Raw genomic sequence first — 25,551 nt, forward strand, 5'->3', positions numbered from 1 at the left:
AACACTTTCCAGTTTTTCCAGTTACAATGCTTATCTTAAGTGGAAAAATAGAATTAGATGAGTAGGCTAGATAATTTTGACTTCTGGTGAGTGGTTATGAATTATAGATTACTTTTACATAAATTACTGGACTGGGAATCAAAATAATGTCTCCAGTTTTTGATTCTCCTGTTTTCTAGACACATGAATTGGGACAAGTCACCTATTCTGTCTGCCTTTGTTGTCCACCATCTGCCTATCCTAAATGGTAATGGATGTTTGGAAGTGCGTTTTAGAAATGTAAGGTGCTTCCTGTTCAAATTATTTACAACAATTAGATTACCAAGAAGTGGCTAGGTTTAGAAAAATCAGTCTATTCATTATTCTGTCTTTAGATTTGAAAAAAAAAAAAATGATCTCCGTGCATGTGAATTATGCATACAAGCTAAATGTGTTCCCAGTATTTAGTAGAGGGCAAAATAAAATGTAAAGTTCAATGTATACTCTAGAGACTATGTTAAAATTATATATTCCTTTTAAGAAAAGCTGAATGACATTTAAATGACATTTTTCTGTTCTACAGAAACCAAAGGCAAATACCAAAGTAATTTGTAAGCGTTGCAAGGTAATGTTGGGAGAGACCGTGTCATCAGGTAAGAATTTCATAATAAAAAAGCCAAAATGATTGCCTTCTTATTAAAAAAGAGTAGAAGGAGATTTTATAGGAAATCTATATGGAATATAGATAACTAATATATGTTTAGAATTGATGATTTTTAAAATAGAAATTAAGGGCACCTGGGTAGCTCAGTGGGTTAAGGCCTCTGCCTTCAGCTCGGGTCATGATCCCAGGGTCCTGGAATTGAGCCCTGCATCAGGCTCTATGCTCAGCAGGGAGCTTGCTTCCCCCTCTCTCTGTATCTGCCTGCCTCTCTGCTTACTTGTGACCTCTCTCTCTGTGCAAATAAATAAATAAAATCTTTTAAAAAATAGAAATTAGCTAACATATCATCCAACATGCCAAGAAGTTTGTGTATTTTGACCTTTATAAGTAATAGTATTGAGTTTTAAGCATTGAGAAGTTGGGTCATTTTCAATATTTCATATCCTCTCTGTGGATATAAAGCAATAGTATAAAGTTTGTCCTAAAGAAGAGTGGAGCTTTTTTCTCAGTACAACTCCTCAGTCAGGATTGGTTGATAGAGATGATGAAGAAGTTTCCTTGGCTGCCCTCTTCCTCAGGGCTGTATTTTAGGGCTGGGGATTGAAATGAAAGAAACCACATTCTGAGTTTTGTACTCTGTTCCTGTTCTTTTCCCAGTAGTGTTCATTGTATTTATGTAAAGTCTGTGTTATACCACTTTCAAATATAATAAAATCCTGAAAATTAAATCACCTCGTTATTTAAAGATAAGGTTTAAAAATGTCTGGAGAGCTACAACACGCTTTGTAGGTGATAAATAATTGTTTTGAATATAATTAGAAGATGGGATTTAAGTGAAGCTAGTGTACCTAAAAGAAGAAAGATGGTGGTCTTTTTTGTTTGTATTTTAAAATTATCAGAATCTGGCAAGTAGTTACTTGCTCAAAGTGAACAGAAAAGGAAGAATGAGTAGGGGTAAATGATGCCACCTCAGCATTGTTTTGGAGAATGAAACCAAGCCCTTTAAGTAACAACTTAGAATATTTTAAGGCTTTCAGTCAAATTAGGGGAATTGATTTTTTTAATTCTTTTGTCTTCTCCCTGAAGCCCAGTTAAAATGTCAGTTAAGGAATAAAAAAGATGTACATCCACAGAGACAAAGAAACATGGAGAGGAAGCGACAGTGATGTAAACAAGAGGTATACACAGACTGTTTTGGAAGCTGTAAAGCTGAGAGATGTGGTAGCACACTTGGTAGCTCTGTAGTTCATCTGAGTGAGGAGGGAGCTTGCGCCCACGGTAGAGCCACAGAGTTGGTCTGCTCAGAATTTGGAGGCAGCAGGTAACAGGGAAAGCAGTCTGAGACAAGGAGCTGGCGGAAGGATACTTAACTCAAAATTTTTAGATGGAGCTGTAAGACTCCTAAGATTCTTTCTCTCTTTACAACTTGCTTATACTCTCAAGGCAGGAGATTAGAAGACTCTTTCTTGAAAAATGGAAGGATACCAACCAGAGAAGAGATGTGGAGACACTGATTTGTAAGCTTCCTTCAACAATAAAGTGAACGTAGATTCAGCCATCCTATAGTCAATAAGCCTTGTACCTACACCTGAGAGTTTTCCTGTTAGCATTTTATTCCCTTACCCTTAAATATGAATGGATTGCTGAGAATCAACAGATACTCGAGCAAGCCTCCAACTATAAAAGAGACTGTAAAAGAGAAGTAAGGAAATAATGAAGTAGACAGAATTAAGGCACTGAGGAGAACAGGAGTATGTATAAAACAGAACAAAATCTTTAACCAAAATAATGTTCTTAGAGAAATGGAATAATATGGCCTCCATAATTCAAAGAATATAGAATGAAAGATGTGATTGCTTAAAAAACCTAACCAAAGGACTAGAAAATAAATTAAGGAACTATTTTATCTCATAAATCAGAACCAAAATTCAGAGATTGAAAATCGGAAAGGAATTATAGAAAAAAAAATCATCACGTAAGTTTCCTGAAGATAGAGATATTGTTTTTCTCATTTATCACTATAACCTCAGCACTAAATATCTGGCATGTAGTGGGTACCCAGTAAATATTTGTTGAATGAATGAATGGAGACTTTTAGGATATTCAGCTAATAGAAATTCTAGAAAGAAAGAATAGAGACAACAGAGTTTAGGAAATTATCAAAGAACAGAAATACTAAAAAAAAAAAAAAAAAAAAAAACTAAACTAAACAAAAACATTACAAGGCTATTTTCCAGAGCTAGGGCTTCGGTTTCTCAACTAAAAGGGCCCACTACACGTCCAGTATGACTAATGCAGTGCCTGGGAAGCTACTCAAAGCTGTATCATTGAGTAATTTCTGAATACCAAGGAAGAAGTTTCCGGAGGAAAACAAGCAAGAGATTAGGAATTAGAATGACATTGAACTCTTAACAGCATTGTTGAAATCTAGAAGACAGTGAAGTAATACCTTCATAATTCGGAAGGAAAAAGATTTCCAGTCAGATTTCCAGTCAAATTATCGAATCAAATATGAAGATAACACATACAGATTTGGAAATGCAATGTCTTAAAACACAGACCTCAAATGTATATTTTCCTTAGAAATGTACCAATAGGATATACCTCACCAAACCTAAGGATTTAACCTTTAGAGAAAAGACATGGGATTTGGGAAACAGATGTTCTAACACAGATAAGGGAGTCCAAGGGCGAGGGACACACAGGCAGGCCTAGGGAATAATAGCCTAGATTGAAGCGAAGGAAAGAAGACTGCAGTAAACATTTTTTCAATTACAAAATGAAACTGATACATTCTTTGGTTTGTTTGACCACATGTAACAGTCTTGAGATAAGCCATTTTATCAGATGGGAAGAATTAAGTAAAAGTGCTTGGAAAACGAAACACATGGAAAAGAAGCAGTTATTCACTGCAGGAAAATGGAAGGCTGAACAAGGAAGGAAACATTACCATGATATCATTATAGTCATAATAATGTAAGGTTCAAGGTAGGGAAAGGAGAAACTAGAAATTTAAGAAGGAGATTTTGAAAGCCAAAAGCAGGGGATAGGCTGAGATGATAACTTCTTCACAGAGCTCTGGGTGACTGTTAAATTCACACAGTAGATTCCAGAGAGTTCAATAAGAATTGGAAGCTCAGGGAGCCCTGCACATTTCCCATGCCTTTGATTTCATTTCTCAGTCCGCACACAGTTAGGCAGCAGAAGGTGGGAGCCTTAATGGTTTGAGGCATTTGATCAAAACTTGTCCCCAGATTTGTTGACAACCAACCTGTGCAGGTATAATGAATACTCTCTAGGGAGCCAGGCTAAGCAAAATAAAACTGAGCAGAAACATTAGTGACTACACTCTGTGGGAAGACGTATTTCATAGTTTGAGTCCAGGCTAGTTAATTGACTATTATAAGTCAACAACCCTTAAAAGAACAAAACAAAATCCAGAATAGCAACATTATATTACATACAGTGTCCTATTCCATTTGGAAATTATTAGACACTCAAATAAACGGAAAAGAGTGATTGGTACTAAAAAACAGGACTCAAAATACAGGTACTGAATAAGTGCAAATATTAGATTTGCACAAATATTAGACAAAGATGTTGAAGTGGCTGTTATAAATATGACTAAAAATTAAAAGGGTGAACTCTTGAGTGAAATAATAGCACATCTCAACAAATTGGAAACTTCACAGAGAGAACCATCGGTAATTTCAGAGCTGAAAACTACAGTAACTAAAAAGTTCATTAGATCAGCTAAGGTACATATTTGAGATGATAGGAGGAAAAATAATAATTTAACTTGAAGGCATATTAATAGAAAATGCAAAGAACAGGAAAAAAGTCTGAATCAAAATGGATAGGACCTCAGAGATTTGTGGGACAATATCAAAATGTTTCAGTTAATGTGTAAATGGAATCTCAGAGGTAAGAAGAAAAAGAATAACTCATGAAAAAATATTTAAAAAACAATGGCTGAAATCTTAGCAAATCTGCTGAAATTCATTAACTTTTAGATCTAAGAAGTGCAATAAAAACTAGCATAAACACACAGAACACTTCACACAGGCACACTGTAGTCAAACTGATGAAAGCCAAAGAAGAAGAATCTTAAAAGTACAAGAGAAAAATGAAACATCACATATAGGGACTTCATGATACAATTAAGGCTGACTCTTTGCAGAAATAGTGAAGACATTAAAATGAGATATTAAAAATGCTGGGAGGAAAATTAAAAAAAAACAAACCTGTCAGCTAATAATCATATATCCAGCAAAACTGTCCTTCAAAAATGAAGGCAAAACTAAGAGCATTTTCATATAGAGGGAAGTTACACATTACTAGCAGATCATCTCTACAAAAAATGCTAAAAAAAGTTCTTCAGCTGGAGTGAAAGAAAACAAATGGACTGGAATCCACAGGAAAGAATGAAGATCAAGATAAATAGAAAATATATGGGTAAATTACCACATGAGCAAACTCAAAGTTTAGCAAAAAAGAATCCACCTTTTCCCTGCAATATGCCAATTTTCTAAAATTAGAACTTTTATTTATTTATGTATTTATTTATTTTAAAATATTTATTTATTTGACAGAGAGAGATGAAGCAGAAGAGGGAACACAAGCAAGGGGGAGTGGGAGAGGGAGAAACAGGCTTCCCACTGAGCAATCAATGCGGGGCTAGAACCCAGGACCCGGGTATCATGACCTGAGCTGAAGGTAGATGCTTAACAACTGAGCCACCCAGGCACACCTAGAACTTTTATTTTGATTGGTTTGAGAAGTAAGGACATAAATTAAAGACTACAGCAAAAGGGAACCTAGTAGACAACTCTGAACAAAATTTTGGGACCCTAAAGAGCCAAACCCTTACTGTGAAGGAGAATGAGAAGTGGAACAGCCCTGTGGAATTATAGATCTATATCAACCCTTTGGCACTTTAGGGAATTTCAAGTCTTGAACTTGGTTAGTCTGCCTTGGAATAGCTATAACACCCATATGCCTGGCAAAATCAAATGCAAATCACCTCTGGAGTAAAATCTCCTCATTGTAAAACTCATATTATTCCCACAAATAATTTGTCAAGTACAGTGTTCCAACCAAAGATAAATAAGTACACAAGTAAATTAGATTTCCATCGACAAGAACTAACAAAAGCAGCAAACAAACAGAAACTGACTTCTATTATTAGAATTGACACACGTAAACTGGAATAATCATGCTTTCCTATATTGAACAGTATAAGAAGTTTGAAGGTATCAAAGGCAAAGGAAACAACAGCAAGCATATTTGGAAAAGATCTACAATAGAATTTCTAAAAAATACATATAATGGAAATTTAGAATTTAGTGGATGATTTTTTATGAAAGATTTTGCTTATTTATTTGACAGCACAAGGAGGGGGAGGGGCAGAAGAAGAGTTGGAGCAGCAGGCTCCCCGCTGAATGAGGAACCCAATGTGGGGCTCAATCCCAGCATCTTGGGATCATGACTTAAGCTCAAGGCAGATGCTTAACCAACTAAGCCACCAAAGCCCCACTTTAGTGGATAATTTAAAGGCAGATGGAGGCAACTTGGAGAAATAATTCATAAATAGAAGATAGATAAGAAGAATCCATAATCCACAGAGAGACAAGAAGGCAAAAATAGAGAAGAAAGTAAGATGTAAAACATACACCAAGAAGATCTAACATGTTTTTTTTTTTGCTTTTTTTAGTTTTTACTTAAATTCCAGTGAACATACACTGTAATATTAGTTTCAAGTGTATAGTGATTTAGCATTACATACAACACCTGGTGCTCATTAAACAAGTGCCCTCCTTAATTCCCATCACCTGTTTAACCCATCGTCTTACCCACCTCCAGTCTTGTAACCATCATTTTGTTCTTTGTAGTTAAGAGTCTGTTTTTTGATTTTCATCTCTCTTTTTTTCCTCTATGAATTTTTTTTAAGAGGGAGAGAGTGGAGTGGTGTGGAGAGGGGTAGAAGGAGAGAGAGAATCTTAAGCAGGCTCTACACCCAGTGTCAGGCCAGATTCAGGGCTTAATCTCAGAACCCTGAGATGACCTGAGCCAAAATCGAGAGTCTGATGCTTAACTGACTGAGCCACCCAGGCACCCCCATTTGTTTTGTTTCTTAAGTTCACATATGAGTGAAATTATATGGTATTTGTCTTTGTCTGAGTTACTTTACTTAGCATAATACTCTCTAGCTCCATCCACATTGTTGCAAATGGCAAGATTTCATTCTTTTTATGGCCAAGTAATATTTCAGAGTGTGTGTGTGTGTGTGTGTGTGTGTGTGCACTCACACTGCCATTCATCAGTCAACGGACATTTGGGGTCTTTCCACAATTTAGCTATTGTTGATAATGCTGCTATAAACATCAGAGTGCACATGTCACTTTAAATTAGAATTTTTTTATTCTTTGGGTAAATACCTAGTTTTATAATCGCTGAATCATAGGGTAGTTCTATTTTTAATTTTTTGAGGAACCTCTGTACTCTAACCTATTTTTAGTTAGACTTCTAGAAGGAAAAGAAATATGAGGCAATATTTGAAGAGGTAATTGCTAAGAATTTTACAAAAGTGATAGAAACAGTAAGCCTAAGGTTGAGGAGGTCCAAGAATTCTAATTAAATGAAACCCAAGTAAGATGAAAAGAAGTCTATAGTGAGACATACAGAATGATACAGCAAAATAAACAAAAACCAGAACATCTTAAAAACAATTGAAGTAAAGTGACATCACTTTCAAAGGAGCAGAAATAATGAAAGTTTGAAGACAATGGAATCCAAGTGTCAGTGTGCACAAAGGTTAAAAACTGTTAACCTAGGATTTTATATGGTGAAAATGTTCTGCTGTGAATCAAGACAAAGATATTTTTCAGACAAAAACTAGAATAATTTATTTCTATTCATTTGTTTTTTTTTTAATTAAAAGAAATTGCACTTGTGGAAGAACAGAATTCTACCTTTAGAGAATAGAAGAAAATCATCCCAAATAGAAAGTCTAAATTCAAGAAGGATTGGTATAGACAGTGGTAAATATGTGGGAGACATTAAGGGGATGCTAACTGCATAAAGCCATAATAATAATATCTTATAGGATTAAAATTATAGAATTAAGGTACAGTTCAACAGCAGCTAGAAGGGATCACTTCATAATGTTAAAAGGTTCAATTCTGCATCTAGTAACATGATTTCAAAATAGCAAAATGAAAAATTGAACTTAAAGGAGAAGTAGATAAATTCATCATTATGGCTTTATATACGTAATACGCTGTTAAACTGTCTATTGATTTTTTTTTGGCTTTTTTGTATGTTATATTGAACAATTCAAAACATTTTCAGAAAATGTACTGAGAATAACTCTCCATTTTACTTAGACAATTAAAATTATTTGGCACACCATTCTCAATGATTGCATAGAATTCACTTGCCTAAATGTGTAATTGTTTAGCCCAACCATTCTCAATTTTTAGAGAATTTGTTTTCAGTTTAATTAATACAAGCATTTTTACAGGTATGAATATTTCTTTGAGATAAATTCTTAGGTATTTAATGATGGCATCAGAATATATTTAAGGTCTTCATTAAGTGGCTTTCCAGAAATGTATCATTTGCAGTTCTGATAGCAATATGTGTCTAAGTGTACTCATTTCTCCATATCATCATCATTGCTGTGTTTTGTCATTCACAAATATTTATTTGATGCTGCAGAATATCTCCTTTTAATTTGTATTTCCTGTATTACTAATGAAAAGAAACATTTTCCATGGATTTTTAAAAAATTCAAAATGGTTATGTTTCTATTAATTTCTATAAGATACTTAGTTTACTGTTCAAATTTTTCTATAAACTAAGTAGATAACCAGATTTGTTGGGAATTGTGCATTAATAGACTCGTTGAGATTCTGGGAAATACTAATGTGAGGTTTACAGCATCTTTTTATGGGCTTTGGGACACTGTGATTCCAAAGCCTGTTCCAGTGACTCCTAGGTTTGTGACTATAGAAATGTGGAAATAAATGACTAGTTTCTACTAAGTGAGCCATGGCTGTAATGTGGCTGATTTTTCTAACCTTCCATGCATGTGAACAGTGTTGCTGTACCAGGATTCACTTGGGCATGTGTTCTAAAACACCAGGCCCCCTCAAGTCTCAGGACACTCTCCTTGTGTCTTGTTGGTGTCTTACACTAAGTCATTTTGGGAAAATTTTTACTGAAAGTGAATTTTACTAGTATGTGTACAAAATATTTAGTTTGAGATGTTGTAATTAGGACCAGTATACTCACCATAAAAATGTTTTTAAATTTAAAATTAGATTTTAATTATCTTATTTTTGTTTCTAGAAACTACCAAGTTTTATATGACAGAGATAATTATTCAGCCATCTGAAAGAAAATTTTCTATCATATCAAGGTACAAATTGCAAATGAAATTTATTCTGCAGTTTCAAATGTGGAGAATGATAGGTACAATTAATTATTTGGGAATTCATTTTTATTTATACCTCCCTTTATTTGGAAAAGAAAAATAAAAACCTTCAAAATAGGCTTTGAGGCAGTTGAACCAAACCACACATACAAAAGACTCGAGGATTCATTTATTGTTTATTACATAGTGGCATAAATAAATGTGCTCATCATATAAATCTTCTAAACCTGAATTTTTTTGGTGCTTCTTTCTATTTGTCATATATCCAGGGTCTCATAACTTAATCACCAATAGGTTTTTGAATAATTATTTCTGGGATAAATTTTACTTAATTTAAATTTGAAACTTGAGTCAGTTTTCAAATGACTCCTGTGTTTTCAAAAAAAAAGTTACTTAGCCACTAAATCCATTAGCTTTTTCTTTCTTTTGAATCTTTTTATTTTGCAAACTGAAGTTAACTGTTTCAGTTTATTTATGGATATCTAGAAATTATGGCAATCTGAATATAACCTTAAAACTTATCCTCCTGTAAATATTTTGATTCTGTGCCTCAGCTCTGACTCTTTGAGGGGACGGATGCAAATGGAAGACATCATTTATAATACTGTCTAATGTTTGGGATGAAATATCTCGCCTTCTTTTTTAACTTACTGTTTAACGTGGGGCAGCACAAATGGAATATTGACTATACAGTATTTTTTATTCAGTCAAGGGGAATAGTTAGGTTTGGGATGGGAAGTGTGTTAAGGATTGGAGAATAGGTTATAAGAAGACTGGAGGAAACACAAATACATTAAAATATATTAAAATCCACATTAGCACAGTCTGTGAAGGGATGGGCAGCATATAGAAAAGTCAGGCTGCACACACGTCTGCCTTTTAGGTACCCCGTGGGTATTTCTGGGTCCTCTTGCCAGTTAGAGTTATTATGAGAGGCACATTGTGAAAATTTATTTCTATTCAAACAGGTCTCAGTTTGTACAGAGTGTTATCGCCCAGTGTCTAGTGGAACTCTCCACTGCTAGAAGCACTTTTAGATTCACTATTCAAGGTCATGATGGCAAAGTGTACATCCTGGTAAGAAGTGATTCTCCTAGCTTTCGGGGGCATGGTAATCTAGGGTCTCAGAAATTCGTTAGTCTTGCCATTCTTTTTTCTTTAAGTCTCAGGTCTAGAAAAGAAATGATCAGAAATTTGAGTTTGTAATATCAGTTTAATTCAAGATCAGACTCCCTTAATTTGATAATAGATCAAGTGTCTCTATGTGCTAGGCACTAGGGATATAGAAAGAAATAAAACCTGATTCCTGCTCACACCACAAAATAAAGTTTTTCACTCTAAGTTGTTCATGGCTTTTCTTGGTCACTATAACTTAATTCTGTTTCTGTCACTTTTTCCCCCCTATTGATTTTCCCCCTATTTTTCCCTTTGATACTCTTCTGTTTAAAATATGTTCTGTTGTTCCTGTTTTTGTGTATGTGTGTATGGGGTGAGAATGCTTAACATGAGACCCCTCTCTCTCTCTCTGTGTCAAATAAATAAAAATCTTAAAAAAAAATAAATTCAAAAAACTTGTTTGTTATAAAAGTAATACCTTCTTGAAACATTCAGACAACATGAGGAATGTAAAAGAAGTGATATTCCCCCAACTTGTCTTCTCTCCTTGTCTTGTTGTATCGTAGGATTTGAAGGTAAACATTACTAACGGTGTGGTGTGTCCATCAGCGTCTTCTCCCTCTCTGTGTACAGCTCTCTTGTTCATATGCTCACATTTCTGCTTTTCTGTTTGTGAAACATACCCGAATCACATGACGAGCATTTTTCTTTATCATGTTTACTTCACTCAACAGTGTATCATAAGGATTGTTCCTTGGGAGTGTAAATATAGACCAGGGTCTTTAATGCCTAGAATTCCAGTGTGTGGCTGTTAAAGACAGTGCTTCAATGAAAATAATTTTTGCATGTGTATTTTAGTACTTCTTTAGAAATAGACCTTTCTAATCTAAGACGGTATTAGAATTTGTGTTTTTTAAACTGGTAATTATCACCCACCAGAAAATGTACTCATTTGTCCCATGTAGTGAGACATTCTTGGTACCCCACCCAGGTCTTACTCAGGCTGGTGCACCCATTTCCCAGCTGCTGAGACATGTGGGCTGCTAATGGTGCTCAGCTGCCTTGTCTCCAGAGGCATGCCCTCACATGACAGGTGCCACCTTGTTCAGGAAGTCAGGTCTTCCCCCCCCCCCCCCCCCCGCCCTGGTCAGTCTACTGCCAGTGATTTGATCCTGGAGTACAGAAAGCAGAGGCCTCCTGTCTCGAGGTGGGAAACAATGTAGGTGCCATTCTTGCATCATAGCTCCCCGTGGGATCAAGCTGAAGTCTGACTCCAGCTGAGCCCCTCAATGAACAGCATGCATCCAAATCCCATAACGCTCTTTCACCAGCAGTCCAAACCCCTCTATTGAACTGAACGTCACCATCTTTCTGTACTTGCCAATCTAATAAGTGAAAAATGGTGGCACATGATTTTTACATTTCCTTATTATTAACATTTTTATATATGTTCATCACTTATTCTGTTACTTCTGTTCATATTCTTTGCCTTTATTTCTGTTGGGCTGTTTTTGCCCCCTTCTTAATTCCTGGAAACTCTATATATTACAGATAATAACTTTGTATCTACATATTAAATATTTTCTCCTAGTTGGTTGTCTTTTTTTTTTTTTTTAAACTTTTTAAACTATGATCTCAGCAGCTCTACCAGATGTTACACTTTGAAAGACTTACCATACTTAAAAATTATTTCAGGGTTCTCCTGTCTTTTTTTTCCGGGTATTTTTGTAGTTTTGTGTGTATTTTGTTTTTAGTGGTATGAGATACAGATAGGGTGATGATAATATCCTTATACTTGGACCTTTCTCTCCGTATCTTTAGCTATGGCTTTTAAACTCAGACAGTCTGGTGATTGAATCTTTGGGAAGTTCCAAAAGTATCAAAAAGTTCCCCCTGTTGGAAGATAACTTGAAGGCAGATTCCTGTTCTGCCTGGAATGCCGTCAAGGTCCTCTACCAGCCATGTATCAAAAACAGGAATGCAAAGTAAGTTGTGCTTTCATTTTTCTCATTCCACATTATGTTTTAGTTTCTTTTGCCATTCGGTGTTGAGAAATTAATGAATTAAATGGTATCATACCAACTCCCTATTTGAAGCTTCTAGGAGTCCTACTGCTAAATATTATGCTTTAAAGTAGATTGAATTATTACAGATGATTCATGTTAGTTGCAGAAAGCTTGCTTTTACTGAAAATAATTGATCTTTTTCTTGTAATCTCAGCTGTCTGTGCATATGGCTGCAGTGCTAAATCAGGCATCAACAGCTATGAATATTTACTGATAAAAGTACTTTCCAGGCATTTAGGATGCAGTTGTGAGCAAATCACAGTCCTTTCTTTCCTGGGTGTGTCATTGTAATAAGGGGAAGGCGGACCATCCACAAAAGGGGCATAAAATCATGGACTGATGGGGCTCCTACTGAGAGCCCGGCACTCATCCGAGGGCTCTGGCTCACTGAATCCTAGCATCAACTCTGTGGGATAGATACTGTTATCACCCTGATTTTAGAGATATGGACACTAAGACACAGGTGTTGAAAGTACTCCAGTGAAAGGGAAAACAAGGCAAAGTAGTTGGGGGGCAGTAGAATAGGTGTGGGAGGTTGTCATTTTATATTGAAAAGTTAAGGAAGTTTTCTCAGATAAGATGATATTTAAGTGGAAAATGCGAAGGAAGTGAAGGAGTGAGCCTTATCTGAGAGAACAGTGTTCTGGCAGAGGGAACAGTTGGAAGTTTACCCTTGTTCTGTTCTCTCCAATGAGTTTGATCAAATTTGTAATAAGAACAGGAAGATCCCAGTCTTTTTCTGGGGAGTAAATAAGAAATTTTGAAAAATTGCTCTTTTCTCTTTTGGATTGTACAAGCAGTACAAATCATAAAATATTCAAACAGTTGAGGCATATATAAAGTACAATATAAAAGTTCTTCACCATGTCCCTCTCCAGAAGCAAAAGTATATTGTGTATTCTTCAACTCCTTTTTCTATTTATTTTTTATCTTAACATAATTTGAATGATACAGATGTATTTTTTACACTTTAAAAAAAAAAAAAAAGCAACACTGTGGAGTCTTGGAGATTCTTTCCATGTCAGTGCTTGGCATTTTATGAAATGGATATACTATAAATAATGTAACTATTTTTCTGTTGTTAGAGTCTTGGGTTATTACTATTTTCCTGCTATAATTAGCATTGTGCTGTGTTGTTACACATATTTGTTCTGTAATTATGTGTACGTATTTTATGAGGGATTTCTAGAAGTAGAATTGCTGTGGCAAAGTATGACTTTGAAATTTTTGTATAGATAGTATCAACTTACTGTGTAAAAAAGGCATTGGCCATTTATACTCCTACCTAAAGTTTCTATAAATGCCACTTCCCTGAAGCCTCACACACTGCCATTTAGATTTTTGCCCATCTGACTCTTGTGTTGTTTTGAGGTTTGATCAGAGACTGTCACTTATGCTTTGATGCTTTGGGGACTTCGGTGCATGTGTGGCCTAATACATAGTCACGTTTTAAGCTGTTGGTGGCTTCTATCCTCTATTGTTTGTGTTTGTGCATGTGTGTACTTTTGTATATTTAGACTTACATAGTGAAGCTTATTAAAACCTTTCACATTTTTTATTCTTTTGAAATGTGCATTTTCGAGAGAGGTATGTTAAATCACACTATGATTATAGAAGTTTTTTTGTTCTAATTTTGATATCAGTTTCTGCATCATATATTTTGGAGCTGTTTTTAGGTACATAAATGTTTGTGCCATGACACGTTGACTAATTGCATATTTTATACTTGAGAGAATTTGCTCTCCTTCCATTTGATGCATTTTTTTATGGTTTTAATTTTAATTTTTTTATCTTTCAAATTAATGATTTTTTAAAAATTTTTTCAGCATAACAGTATTCATTGTTTTTGCACAACACCCAGTGCTCCATGCAAAACGTGCCCTCCCTATTACCCACCACCTGTTCCCCCAACCTCCCACCCCTGGCCCTTCAAAACCCTCAAGTTGTTTTTCAGAGTCCATAGTCTCTTATGGTTCGCCTCCCCTTCCAATTTTTTTTTTTAATAAACATATAATGTATTTTTATCCCCAGGGGTACAGGTCTGTGAATAGCCAGGTTTACACACTTGCTGTGAAGTGTGTAAACCTGGCGATCCATTTGATGCATTTAATTCCATTTTGCCTAATGTTAATATTATATTTACTTTCCTTTTCTTGAAATTACTAATTTGGTGTACAGTAGTCCCCTCTTACCGGCAGTTTCATGTCCTGTGGTTTCTCACCTGTGGTACCTGCCATCCACAAGCACATGACCCTCCTCCTGATGTATGGTCAGAGGGTCAGTCGTAGCTAGCGAGGTCACGGTGTCTCCATCACACACCTCACTTCATCTCATCACACAGGTATTTTGTCATTTCGCATCATCACCATCATAAGAAGGGTGAGTTCAGTACAAGAAGGTATTTTGAGAGAGAAAGAGATCACATTTACATATCATTGTAATTGTTCTATTTTATACTAGTTATTGTTAATCTCTTACCATGCCTGATTTATAAATTAAACCTTATCATAGGTATGTATGTATAGGAAAAAAGCATAATATGTATAGGGTTGGGTACTCTCTGGGGTTTCAGGCATCCACTGGGGGAGTCTTGAAATGTAAGCCCCATGGAAAAGGGGAATGTTTTTCCATTTCTTTTTTTACAGCTGTCTGTGTTATTTTGTCTTAGGTATGTGTCTTGCTAATGTGTACCTTATAAACCATGTAGGTGGATATTTTGAAACTGACTGGGGCATCTGGCTGGCTCAGTCAGTAGAGCATGTGACTCTTGATCTTAGGGTCCTGAGTTTAAGCCCTACATTGTGTGCAGCTGACTTAAATTAAAAAAAAAAAAAAAAAACCAACAGGTGAATTCAGAGAAAGACAATTATCATATGATCTCACTGATACGTGAAATTTAAGAAACAAGGCAGAGGATCATAGGGAAAGAGAGGAAAAAAAGGAAACAAGATGAAACCAGAGAGAGAAAAAAAAAAAATCTTAATCTTAGGAAACAAACTGAGGGGTGCTGGAGGGGTGGTGGGTGGGAGGATGGGGTAACTGGGTGATGGACATTAAGAAGGGCATGTGATGTTATGAGCACTGGGTATAATATAAGACTAATGAATCACAGACCTATATCCCTGAAACAATAATATATTATGGGTTAATTAATTGAATTTAAATCTTAAAAAAAACTAATAAGTGCCAAAAAAAAAAAAAGAATTAGCCAAAGATATAGATATTTGGTGGGTGTTGGAACAAAGCAAATATAAATGGTCCATTAAAAAACAAAAAACAGGTGAAAACAAACTCCAGTATGGCAGTCTATTATAAAAGTGAATTTGACCCACACTTACTGTGATTATTGATTTAGTTGAACTTAGTCTATGGTCTTTTACACTGGTTGTCTTCTCTGTATCATTTCTTGATGATTTGGAAGTAAAAAAAATATCTATTTCAAGATGATTTTTAGTGGTTAACCTGAAACTTCTAACATATGCATTTAAACTTTTTTTTCTTATCAATTTCTATATTTAACTAGTATCCACATTCTTCACCAGAGCAAGAAAAGACTCTTAATAAAGTTTCACATTTCTTCTTTCTCCCCGTCTCATGCACTCTCCTCTCTGTTGAGATCATTTATGATTCTGCTGCTAGGGGTTCCTTCTTCTTCTTTTTTTTTTTTTTTTTAAGATTTTATTTATTTATTTGACAGAGAGAGAGAGATCACAAGTAGGCAGAAAGGCAGGCAGAGAGAGAGAGGAGGAAGCAGGCTCCCCGTGGAGCAGAGAGCCCGATTCGGGGATCCATTCCAGGACCCTGGTATCGTGACCTGAGCCGAAGGCAGCGGCTTAATCCACTGAGCCACCCAGGTGCCCCTAGTGGTTCCTTCTTCTTAAAGAAGCTCTCCCTCATTTTGTTTCCTCTTACACTCATGTATGGCGGCCATAAATGTCTTTATATTTTTATTGTATGTCTATTTCCATGAAAATATTTGATGTTTTTAAAATATTTATAAATAGTGTTATAGTATGTATCTTTTTGCCCTTTGTTTTTCACTTTGTGGTCTTTGTTTCATTGTTTGCTTTGATAAAATATGCCCTTTCATAGTTCTTATAAAGTTGAACTGTAGCCAGTCCTTGAATACCTGATAATTTCTTATATCTCTCTGAAAACCTATAGGATTTCTCTTTATCTTTATTTTTCTAAGATTTCATACACATATATCTAAATGTTAGTGTTTATCCAGGGTTTTCTCCTGTCACAATCTGTTCTTATCTTACAAATGAAGTATTCCCTCAATATCTGAGAATAATAGTGATGCTTCAAGTCTTCTGTTTTCTCCATTAACTCTTTCCTTTGGGTGTTAACTCTGTTCTCTTTGAAAGATTCTTTGTGTTTGATACTTTGTTTCATGATGTTGCTTTTCCCAAATGTTTGATGCTTCCACTAGAATTCCTGGGCTTGGATATATACTTGGTGTGAATCAGGACTCACCTATCTTGCTCATTACTACATCTAGATGAGTTGTTGTTGTTGTTATTGTTGTTCTTCTTCTTCTTCTTCTTGTTCTCTTTTTTTTTTCTGAGAGAGAGGGAGCATAAGTAAGGGGAGTAGCAGGCTCCCCACTGAGCGGGGTGCAGAATGTGGGGCTCAATCCCAAGACTCTGGTATCACGACCTGAGCCTAAGGCAGATGCTCAACTGACTGAGCCACTTAGGTGCCCCTAGATGAGTTCTTGTAGAAGTGCTCAATATATACAATTTATGGTCACATTTAACAAAACATTTGTTAAGTGAATGGTTCATAGTTTTCTGCTCATCTTTGTATTTGATAATTACTAGTCATCTATGGTGACTGTAGCCTCTGGTTACCATAGTCTGCTTTTGTGGATTCGTGAAAGAGAACTCAAAGGACATACCAGTTTGGATGTGCCAGTTTGTCTTTTGATAGCTTTTGGGTGCTAAGGAAAGGGACTTGGTAGTAGATTAAGTTACAGTGGTGAACGTATATTATTGTGATGAATCTTTACACTGCCTCTCTAAAGAGTGACAGGGATTCAGTGTACTGTCTCATTATTTCACTCATTCTTAACAAATCTCTGTGACCCTGGAAATACAATGACTATAGTCAGTTTTGTTCTGCTGTATTTGATTAGTGGACATTTTTTAAACTTTGTGTGTTATGTCTTGGGGTCATAATAAATGAGTTTGATGAGTTCAGTTTGCCGGTTGTATGTAACTTTTTTTGTTTTGCTTTTTCTTTTACTATTGGTTGACTCTGTATCCCCCAAAGCTAGTAAAAGAACTTCATACATTGGGTAAGCGTCTTGTGAGTTACTTGCTTGTGTCTTTAAGGACATTGATGTTTAAGAGACATTAGTTTCTTTCTTTGGGGGCATTACTGAGTAAACTATAGACTCCCTGGCATATTTTTCACATGTGGGGTGGTACATTAACTATTTTAGTTCAATTGACTGCAATTTTATTTTTATTTATTTATTTATTTATTTAATTTTTTATTTATTTCTTATTTTTTTATAAACATATAATGTATTTTTATCCCCAGGGGTAAAAGGGGGTCTTTTTCACAAGTCTGTGAATCTCCAGGTTTACACACTTCACAGCGCTCACCATAGCACATACCCTCCCCAATGTCCATAATTCCCTCCCCCTCTCTCAACACCACCTCCCCCCAGCAACCCCCAGTTTGTTTTGTGAGATTAAGAGACACTTATGGTTTGTCTCCCTCCCAATCCCATCTTGTTTCATTTATTCCTCTCCTAACCCCTAACCCCCCATGTTGCATCTCCACGTCCTCATATCAGGGAGATCATATGATAGTTGTTTCTCTCCGATTGACTTATTTCACTAAGCATGATACCCTCTAGTTCCATCCACGTCGTCGCAAATGGCAAGATTTCATTTCTTTTGATGGCTGCATAGTATTCCATTGTGTATACATACCACCTCTTTATCCATTCATCTGTTGATGGACATCTAGGTTCTTTCCATAGTTTGGCTATTGTAGACATTGCTGCTATAAAAATTCAGGAGCATGTGCCCCTTCGGATCACTACGTTTGTATCTTTAGGGTAAATACCCAGTAGTGCAATTGCTGGGTCATAGGGTAGTTCTATTTTCAACATTTTGAGGAACCTCCATGCTGTTTTCTAGAGTAGCTGCACCAGCTTGCATTCCCACCAACAGTGTAGGAGGGTTCCCCTTTCTCCACATCCTCGTCAGCATCTGTCATTTCCTGACTTGTTCATTTTAGCCATTCTGACTGGTGTGAGGTGATATCTCATTGTGGTTTTGATTTGTATTTCCCTGATGCCGAGTGACGTGGAGCACTTTTTCATGTGTCTGTTGGCCATTTGGATGTCTTCTTTGCAGAAATGTCTGTTCATGTCCTCTGCCCATTTCTTGATTGGATTGTTTGTTCTTTGGGTGTTGAGTTTGCTAAGTTCCTTATAGATTTTGGACACTAGCCCTTTATCTGATATGTCGTTTGCAAATATCTTCTCCCATTCTGTCAGTTGTCTTTTGGTTTTTTTAACTGTTTCCTTTGCTGTGCAAAAGCTTTTGATCTTGATGAAATCCCAATAGTTCATTTTTGCCCTTGCTTCCCTTGTCTTTGGCGATGTTCCTAGGAAGATGTTGCTGCAGCTGAGGTTGAAGAGGTTGCTGCCTGTGTTCTCCTCAAGGATTTTGATGGATTCCTTTCTCACATTGAGGTCCTTCATCCATTTTGAGTCTATTTTCGTGTGTGGTGTAAGGAAGTGGTCCAATTTCATTTTTCTGCATGTGGCTGTCCAATTTTCCTAGCACCATTTATTGAAGAGGCTGTCTTTTTTCCATTGGACATTCTTTCCTGCTTTGTCAAAGGTTAGTTGACCACAGAGTTGAGGGTCTATTTCTGGGCTCTCTATTCTGTTCCATTATCTATGTGTCTGTTTTTGTGCTAGTACCATGCTGTCTTGATGATGACAGCTTTGTAATAGAGCTTAGAGTCTGGAATTGTGATGCCACCAACTTTGGCTTTCTTTTTCAATATTCCTTTGGCTATTTGAGGTCTTTTCTGGTTCCATATAAATTTTAGGATTATTTGTTCCATTTCTTTGAAAAAAATGAATGGGATTTTGATAGGGATTGCATTAATGTGTAAATTGCTTGAGATAGCATAAACATTTTCACAATATTTATTCTTCCAATCCAGGAGTATGGAACATTTTTCCATTTCTTTTTGTCTTCCTCAATTTCTTTCATGAGTACTTTATAGTTTTCTGCATGTAGATTCTTAGCCTGTTTGGTTAGGCTTATTCCTAGGTATCTTATAGTTTTGGGTGCAATTGTAAATGGGATTGACTCCTTAATTTCTCTTTCTTCTGTCTTGTTGTTGGTGTACAGAAATGCAACTGATTTCTGTACACTGATTTTATATCCTGACACTTTACTGAATTCCTGTACAAGTTCTAACAGTTTTGCAGTGGAGTCCTTTAGATTTTCCACGTATAGTATCATATCATCTGCGAAGAGTGATAGTTTGACTTCTTCTTTGCCGATTTGGATGCCTTTAATTTCTTTTTGTTGTCTGATTGCTGAGGCTAGGACTTCTAGTACTATGTTGAATAGCAGTGGTGATAATGGACATCCCTGCCGTGTTCCTGACCTTAACGGAAAAGCTTTCAGTTTTTCTCCATTAAGAATGATATTTGCGGTGGGTTTTTCATAGATGGCTTTGATAATATTGAGGTATGTGCCCTCTATCCCTACACTTCGAAGAGTTTTGATCAGGAAGGGATGCTGTACTTTGTTAAACGCTTTTTCAGCATCTATTGAGAGTATCATATGGTTCTTGTTCTTTCTTTTATTAATGTGTTGTATCACATTGATTGATGTGCGGATGTTGAACCAACCTTGCAGCCCTGGAATAAATCCCACTTGATCGTGGTGAATAATCCTTTTAATGTACTGTTGAATCCTATTGGCTAGTATTTTGGTGCGAATTTTTGCATCTGTGTTCATCAAGGGTGTTGGTCTATAGTTCTCTTTTTTGGTGGGATCCTTGTCTGGTTTTGGGATCAAGGTGATGCTGGCCTCATAAAATGAGTTTGGAAGTTTTCCTTCCATTTCTATTTTTTGGAACAGTTTCAGGAGAATAGGAATGAGTTCTTTAAATGTTTGGTAGAATTCCCTGAGAAGCCGTCTGGCCCTGGGCTTTTGTTTGTTTGGAGATTTTTGATGACTGTTTCAATCTCCTTACTGGTTAGGGCCTGTTCAGGTTTTCTCTTTCTTCCTGGTTCAGTTGTGGTAGTTTATATATCTCTAGGAATGCATCCATTTCTTCAAGATTGTCAAATTTGTTGGCATAGAGTTGCTCATAATATGTTCTTATAATTGTCTGTATTTCTTTGGTGTTAGTTGTGATCTTTCCTCTTTCATTTATGATTTTATTTATTTGGGTCCTTTCTCTTTTCTTTTTGATAAGTCTGGTCAGGGGTTTATCAATCTTATTGATTCAAAGAACGAGCTCCTAGTTTCATTGATTTTTCCTATTTTTTTTTGGTTTCTATTTCACTGATTTCTGCTCTGATCTTTATGATTTCTCTTCTCCTGCTGGGTTTAGGGTTTCTTTCTTGTTCTTTCTCCAGCTCCATTAGGTGTAAGGTTAGGTTGTGTACTTGAGACCTTTCTTGTTTCTTGAGAAAGGCTTGTACTGCTATATATTTTCCTCTCAGGACTGCCTTTGTTGTGTTTTACAGATTTTGAACCATTGTGTTTTCATTATCATTTGTTTCCATGAATTTTTTCAATTCTTCTTTAATTTCCTGGTTGACCCAATCATTCTTTAGAAGGATGCTGTTTAGTCTCCATGTATTTGGGTTCCTTCCAAATTTCCTCTTGTGATTGAGTTCTAGCTTCAGAGCATTGTGGTCTGAAAATATGCAGGGAATGATCCTAATCTTTTGATACCGGTTGAGACCTGATTTAGGACCCAGGATGTGATCTATTCTGGAGAATGTTCCATGTGCAGTAGAGAAGTGTATTCTCTTGCTTTGGGATGAAATATTATGAATAGATCTGTGATGTCCATCTGGTCCAGTGTGTCATTGAAGGCCTTTATTTCCTTGTTGATCTTTTGCTTGGATGATCTGTCCATTTCAGTGAGGGGAGTGTTAAAGTCCCCTACTATTATTGTATTATTATTGATGTGTTTCTTTGATTTTGTTATTAATTGGTTGATATAGTTGGCTGCTCCCACGTTAGGGGCATAGATATTTAAAATTGTTAGATCTTCTTGTTGGACAGACCCTTTGAGTAGGATATAGTGTCCTTCCTCATCTCTTATTATAGTCTTTGGCTTAAAGTCTAATTGATGTGATATAAGGATTGCCACCCCAGCTTTCTTCTGATGCCCATTAGCATGGTAAATTGTTTTCCACCCCCTCACTTTAAATCTGGAGGTGTCTTCACATCTAAAATGAGTTTCTTGTAGGCAACATATAGATGGGTTTTGTTTTTTTATCCATTCTGATACCCTGTGTCTTTTGATTGGGGCATTTAGCTCATTAACATTCAGGGTAACTATTGAGAGATATGAATGTAGTGCCATTGTATTGCCTGTAAGGTGACTGTTACTGTATATTGTCTCTGTACCTTTCTGATCTACTACTTTTAGGCTCTCTCTTTGCTTAGAGGACCCCTTTCAATATTTCCTGTAGAGCTGGTTTGGTATTTGCAAATTCTTTCAGTTTTTGTTTGTCCCGGAAGTTTTTTTTATCTCTCCTTCTATTTTCAATGATAGCCTAGCTGGATAGAGTATTCTTGGCTGCATGTTTTTCTCGTTTAGTGCTCTGAATATATCATGCCAGCTCTTTCTGGCCTGCCAGGTCTCTGTGGATAAGTCTGCTGCCAATCTAATATTTTTACCATTGTATGTTACAGACTTCTTTTCCCGGGCTGCTTTCAGGATTTTCTCTTTGTCGCTAAGACTTGTAGTTTTTACTATTATGTGACGGGGTGTGGACCTATTCTTGTTGATTTTGAGGGGGGTTCTCTGCACCTCCTGGATTTTGATGCTTGTTCCCTTTGCCATATTAGGGAAATTCTCTCCAATATACCTTCTGCTCCCCTCTCTCTTTCTTCTTCTTCTGGAATCCCAATTATTCTAATGTTGTTTCGTCTTATGGTGTCACTTATCTCTGAATTCTCCCCTCATGGTCCAGTAGCTGTTTGTCCCTCTTTTGCTCAGCTTTTTTATTGTCTGCCATTTGGTCTTCTATATCACTAATTCTTTCTTCTACCTCATTTATCCTAGGATCATTCATCCTAGCAGTGAGAGCCTCCATTTTTGATTGTACCTCATTAATAGCTTTTTTGATGTCAACTTGGTTAGATTTTAGTTCTTTTATTTCTCCAGAAAGGGCTTTTATATCTCCAGAGAGGGTTTCTCTAATATCTTCCATGCCTTTTTCGAGCCCAGCTAGAACCTTCAGAATCATCATTCTGAACTCTGGATCTGACATATTACCAATGTCTGTGTTGATTATGTCCCTAGCCTTTGGTACTGCCACTTGTTCTTATTTTTTGTCGTGAATTTTTCGGTCTTGTCATTTTTTCCAGATAAGAGGATATCAAGGATCAAATAAAATACTAAAAGGGTGGCAAAGACCCCAGAAAAATGCTCTTTAACCAAATCAGCAGAGACCCCAAATTGTGGGGGGGAGAAAGGGGATAAAAAGAGGTTCAGAAAAAAAAAAAAAGAAAAAAATTTTAAAACGCAAATAAAGAAAAAATATAAAAAATAAAGAAAAAAATATATGTATTAGATAAACTAGTTTAAAAAAACGTTAAAAAGGGTAAAAGTTTAAAAAATTTAGCAGAAGAAGAAAAAAGAAAAAGAAAAATTGAAAAAAAAAATTGAATTAACCGCAAGACTAAAGAATCATGGGGAGAAAGCCATGAGTTCCGTGCTTTGCTTTCTCTTTTTTTTTTTTTTAATATTTTATTTATTTAACAGAGAGAAATCACAACTAGGCAGAGAGGCAGGCAGAGAGAGAGGAGGAAGCAGGCTCCCCGCGGAGCAGAGAGCCCGACACGGGGCTCAATCCTAGGACCCTGAGATCATGACCCGAGCTGAAGGCAGCGGCTTAATCCACTGAGCCACCCAGGCACCCCTGCTTTCTCTTCCTCTGGAATGCCACTGCTGTCCTAGGTCTTGAACCTGTTTTCCTTGGTAGATGAACTTCGTCCTGGCTGGATTTTTTGTTGTTCTTCTGGGAGAGGGGCCTGTTGTAGTGACTCTCAAGTGTCTTTGCCCGAGGCGGAGTCGCATCACCCTTACCGGGGGCTGGACTAAGTAATCCGCTCGGGTTCGCTTTGGGAGCTTTTGTTCCCTGGACTCTTTCTGTACAGTTCCGGAGGACGGGAATGAAAATGGGGGCCTCCCAGTCTCTGGGCCGGAGGAGCCGAGAGCCGGGGGCCCCACTCCTCAGTGCACCGCCAGAGAACAGCACCCAATCACTCCCATGATCCTCCGGCCGCGCTCCGAGCTCACCCAGCCTGCGACTGGTTCAAGGTAACCCCGAGCTGAGATCTCAGTCCTCGGCTCTGTCTCTGTAGCCAGCTTCCTTTGTTCTAATACCTGGGAGCTCTGCAACACTCCGACACCCCCGATCCTTCTGTGACCCTGCAGGACCTGGGGCCACACTGACACCACATGGGCTTCACCCTGGTTTAGCCTCTGGAGCAATGTCCCTCAGTGGAACAGACTTTTAAAAGTCTGTTTTTTTGCTCCGTTGCTCCGCCCCTTGCCGGGAGCCAGCCCCTCCCCCCACGGTCTATCTTCCCGTCGTTTTGGACTCACTTCTCCGCCAGTCTTACCTTTCAGAGAGTGGTTGATTTTCTGTTTCTAGAATTGCTGTTCTTCTTCTCTTCGATCTCCCGTTGGATTTGTAGGTGTTTGCAATGTTTAGATAAGCTATCTAGCTGATCTCCTGCTACCTGATGTAGTCTCAGCCTGCTACTTCTCCACCATCTTGACTCCTCCTCAATCTATTTATTAATTTTTTTTAGTGGAAGTGTGGATTGCCAGATGGCAGTCTAAAAGAGGAAAACAGCAAATGTAACTATGGTTTTAGTTCCTTGAGCACACACAAAAAGTGGCAGGAAATATATTAGAATGTTCTTTATTTCTAGTAATAGGCACACATGTCTTTTAACATCTTGAAGTCTATTGTTTTTTTATCCCCCACCCCCTGCCCTCAGTTATCCTACAACTTACTTGTTTAGTTTACATATCCGAGTTTAGATCCTAAATGTTAACTTTTAACATTAACCTAAGTTAATGTCTGCAGTTTAATTGTGCTAATTCATCAATTCATCCATGGCCTCATATTCTCTCCACTGGAGTAATTTTGCCGCTAGGGGATATTTGTCAGTGTCTGAGTCATTTTTGATTATTACAACTTGAGGTGCTATTGGAATCTAGTAGTTAAAGCCCAGGATACTCTTTTTTGGGGGGGGGGGACTTTTTTTTTATTAACATATAATGCATTATTTACTTCAGAGGTAGAGTTCTGTGAATCATCAGTCTTACTCATTTCACAGCACTCACCGTAGCACATACCCTCCCCAACGTCCATAACCCAGCCACCCTATCCTTACCCACCCTGATCCTCCAGCAACCCTCAGTTTGTTTCCTGAGATTAAGAGTCTCTCATGGTTTGTTTCCCTCCCCAGTCCATCTTGTTTGATTTTTTCCCTTCTCCCCCCACCCCGACCCCCCACCCTGCCTCTCAAATTCCTCATATCAGAGAGATATGATAATTGTCTTTCTCTGATTGGCTTATTTCACTTCACATAACACCCTCTAGATCCTTACATGTCATTACAAATGGCAGTATTTCATTTTTGATGGCTGCATAGTATTCACACACACACACACACACACACACACACACACACACACACACATATAAATAAAACATCTTTATCCACTCATCTGTTGATGGATGTCTAGGTTCTTTCCATAATTTGGCTATTGTGGACATTGCAGCTGTAAACATTGGGGTGCATGTGTCTCTTCAGATCACTACATTTGTATCTTTAGGGTAAATACCCAGTAGTGCGATTGCTGGGTCCTAGGGTAGCTCTATTTTCAACTTTTTGAGGAACCTCCATACTGTTTTCCAGAGTGGCTGAACCAGCTTGCATTCCCACCAACAGTGTAGGAGGTTCCCCTTTCCCCTTTCTCCACATCCTCATCAAAGTCTGTCATTTCCTGACTGGTTAGTTTTATCCATT

At 37.0% G+C, this 25,551-nt stretch overlaps 1 protein-coding gene across 5 annotated transcripts in view; it reads left to right on the plus strand.

Annotated features, from left to right (window-relative positions):
* UBE3D (ubiquitin protein ligase E3D) overlaps positions 1-25,551 on the plus strand; it is a 166,995-nt gene that overhangs the window by 38,184 nt on the left and 103,260 nt on the right. For all 5 annotated transcript variants that reach the window (XR_006818258.1, XM_046004316.1, XM_046004317.1 and 2 more), the window contains 4 exons: positions 563-632; positions 8,996-9,065; positions 10,049-10,157; positions 12,018-12,181. Coding sequence is in view for 4 of the 5 variants with exons in the window: in XM_046004316.1 (XP_045860272.1) it covers positions 563-632; positions 8,996-9,065; positions 10,049-10,157; positions 12,018-12,181 (413 nt within the window). In the remaining variant the exon portion in view is untranslated. The remainder of the gene's footprint in view (positions 1-562; positions 633-8,995; positions 9,066-10,048; positions 10,158-12,017; positions 12,182-25,551) is intronic.

Source organism: Meles meles, chromosome 5 (genome assembly GCF_922984935.1).
Source record: "Meles meles chromosome 5, mMelMel3.1 paternal haplotype, whole genome shotgun sequence".
NCBI lineage: Eukaryota > Metazoa > Chordata > Mammalia > Carnivora > Mustelidae > Meles > Meles meles.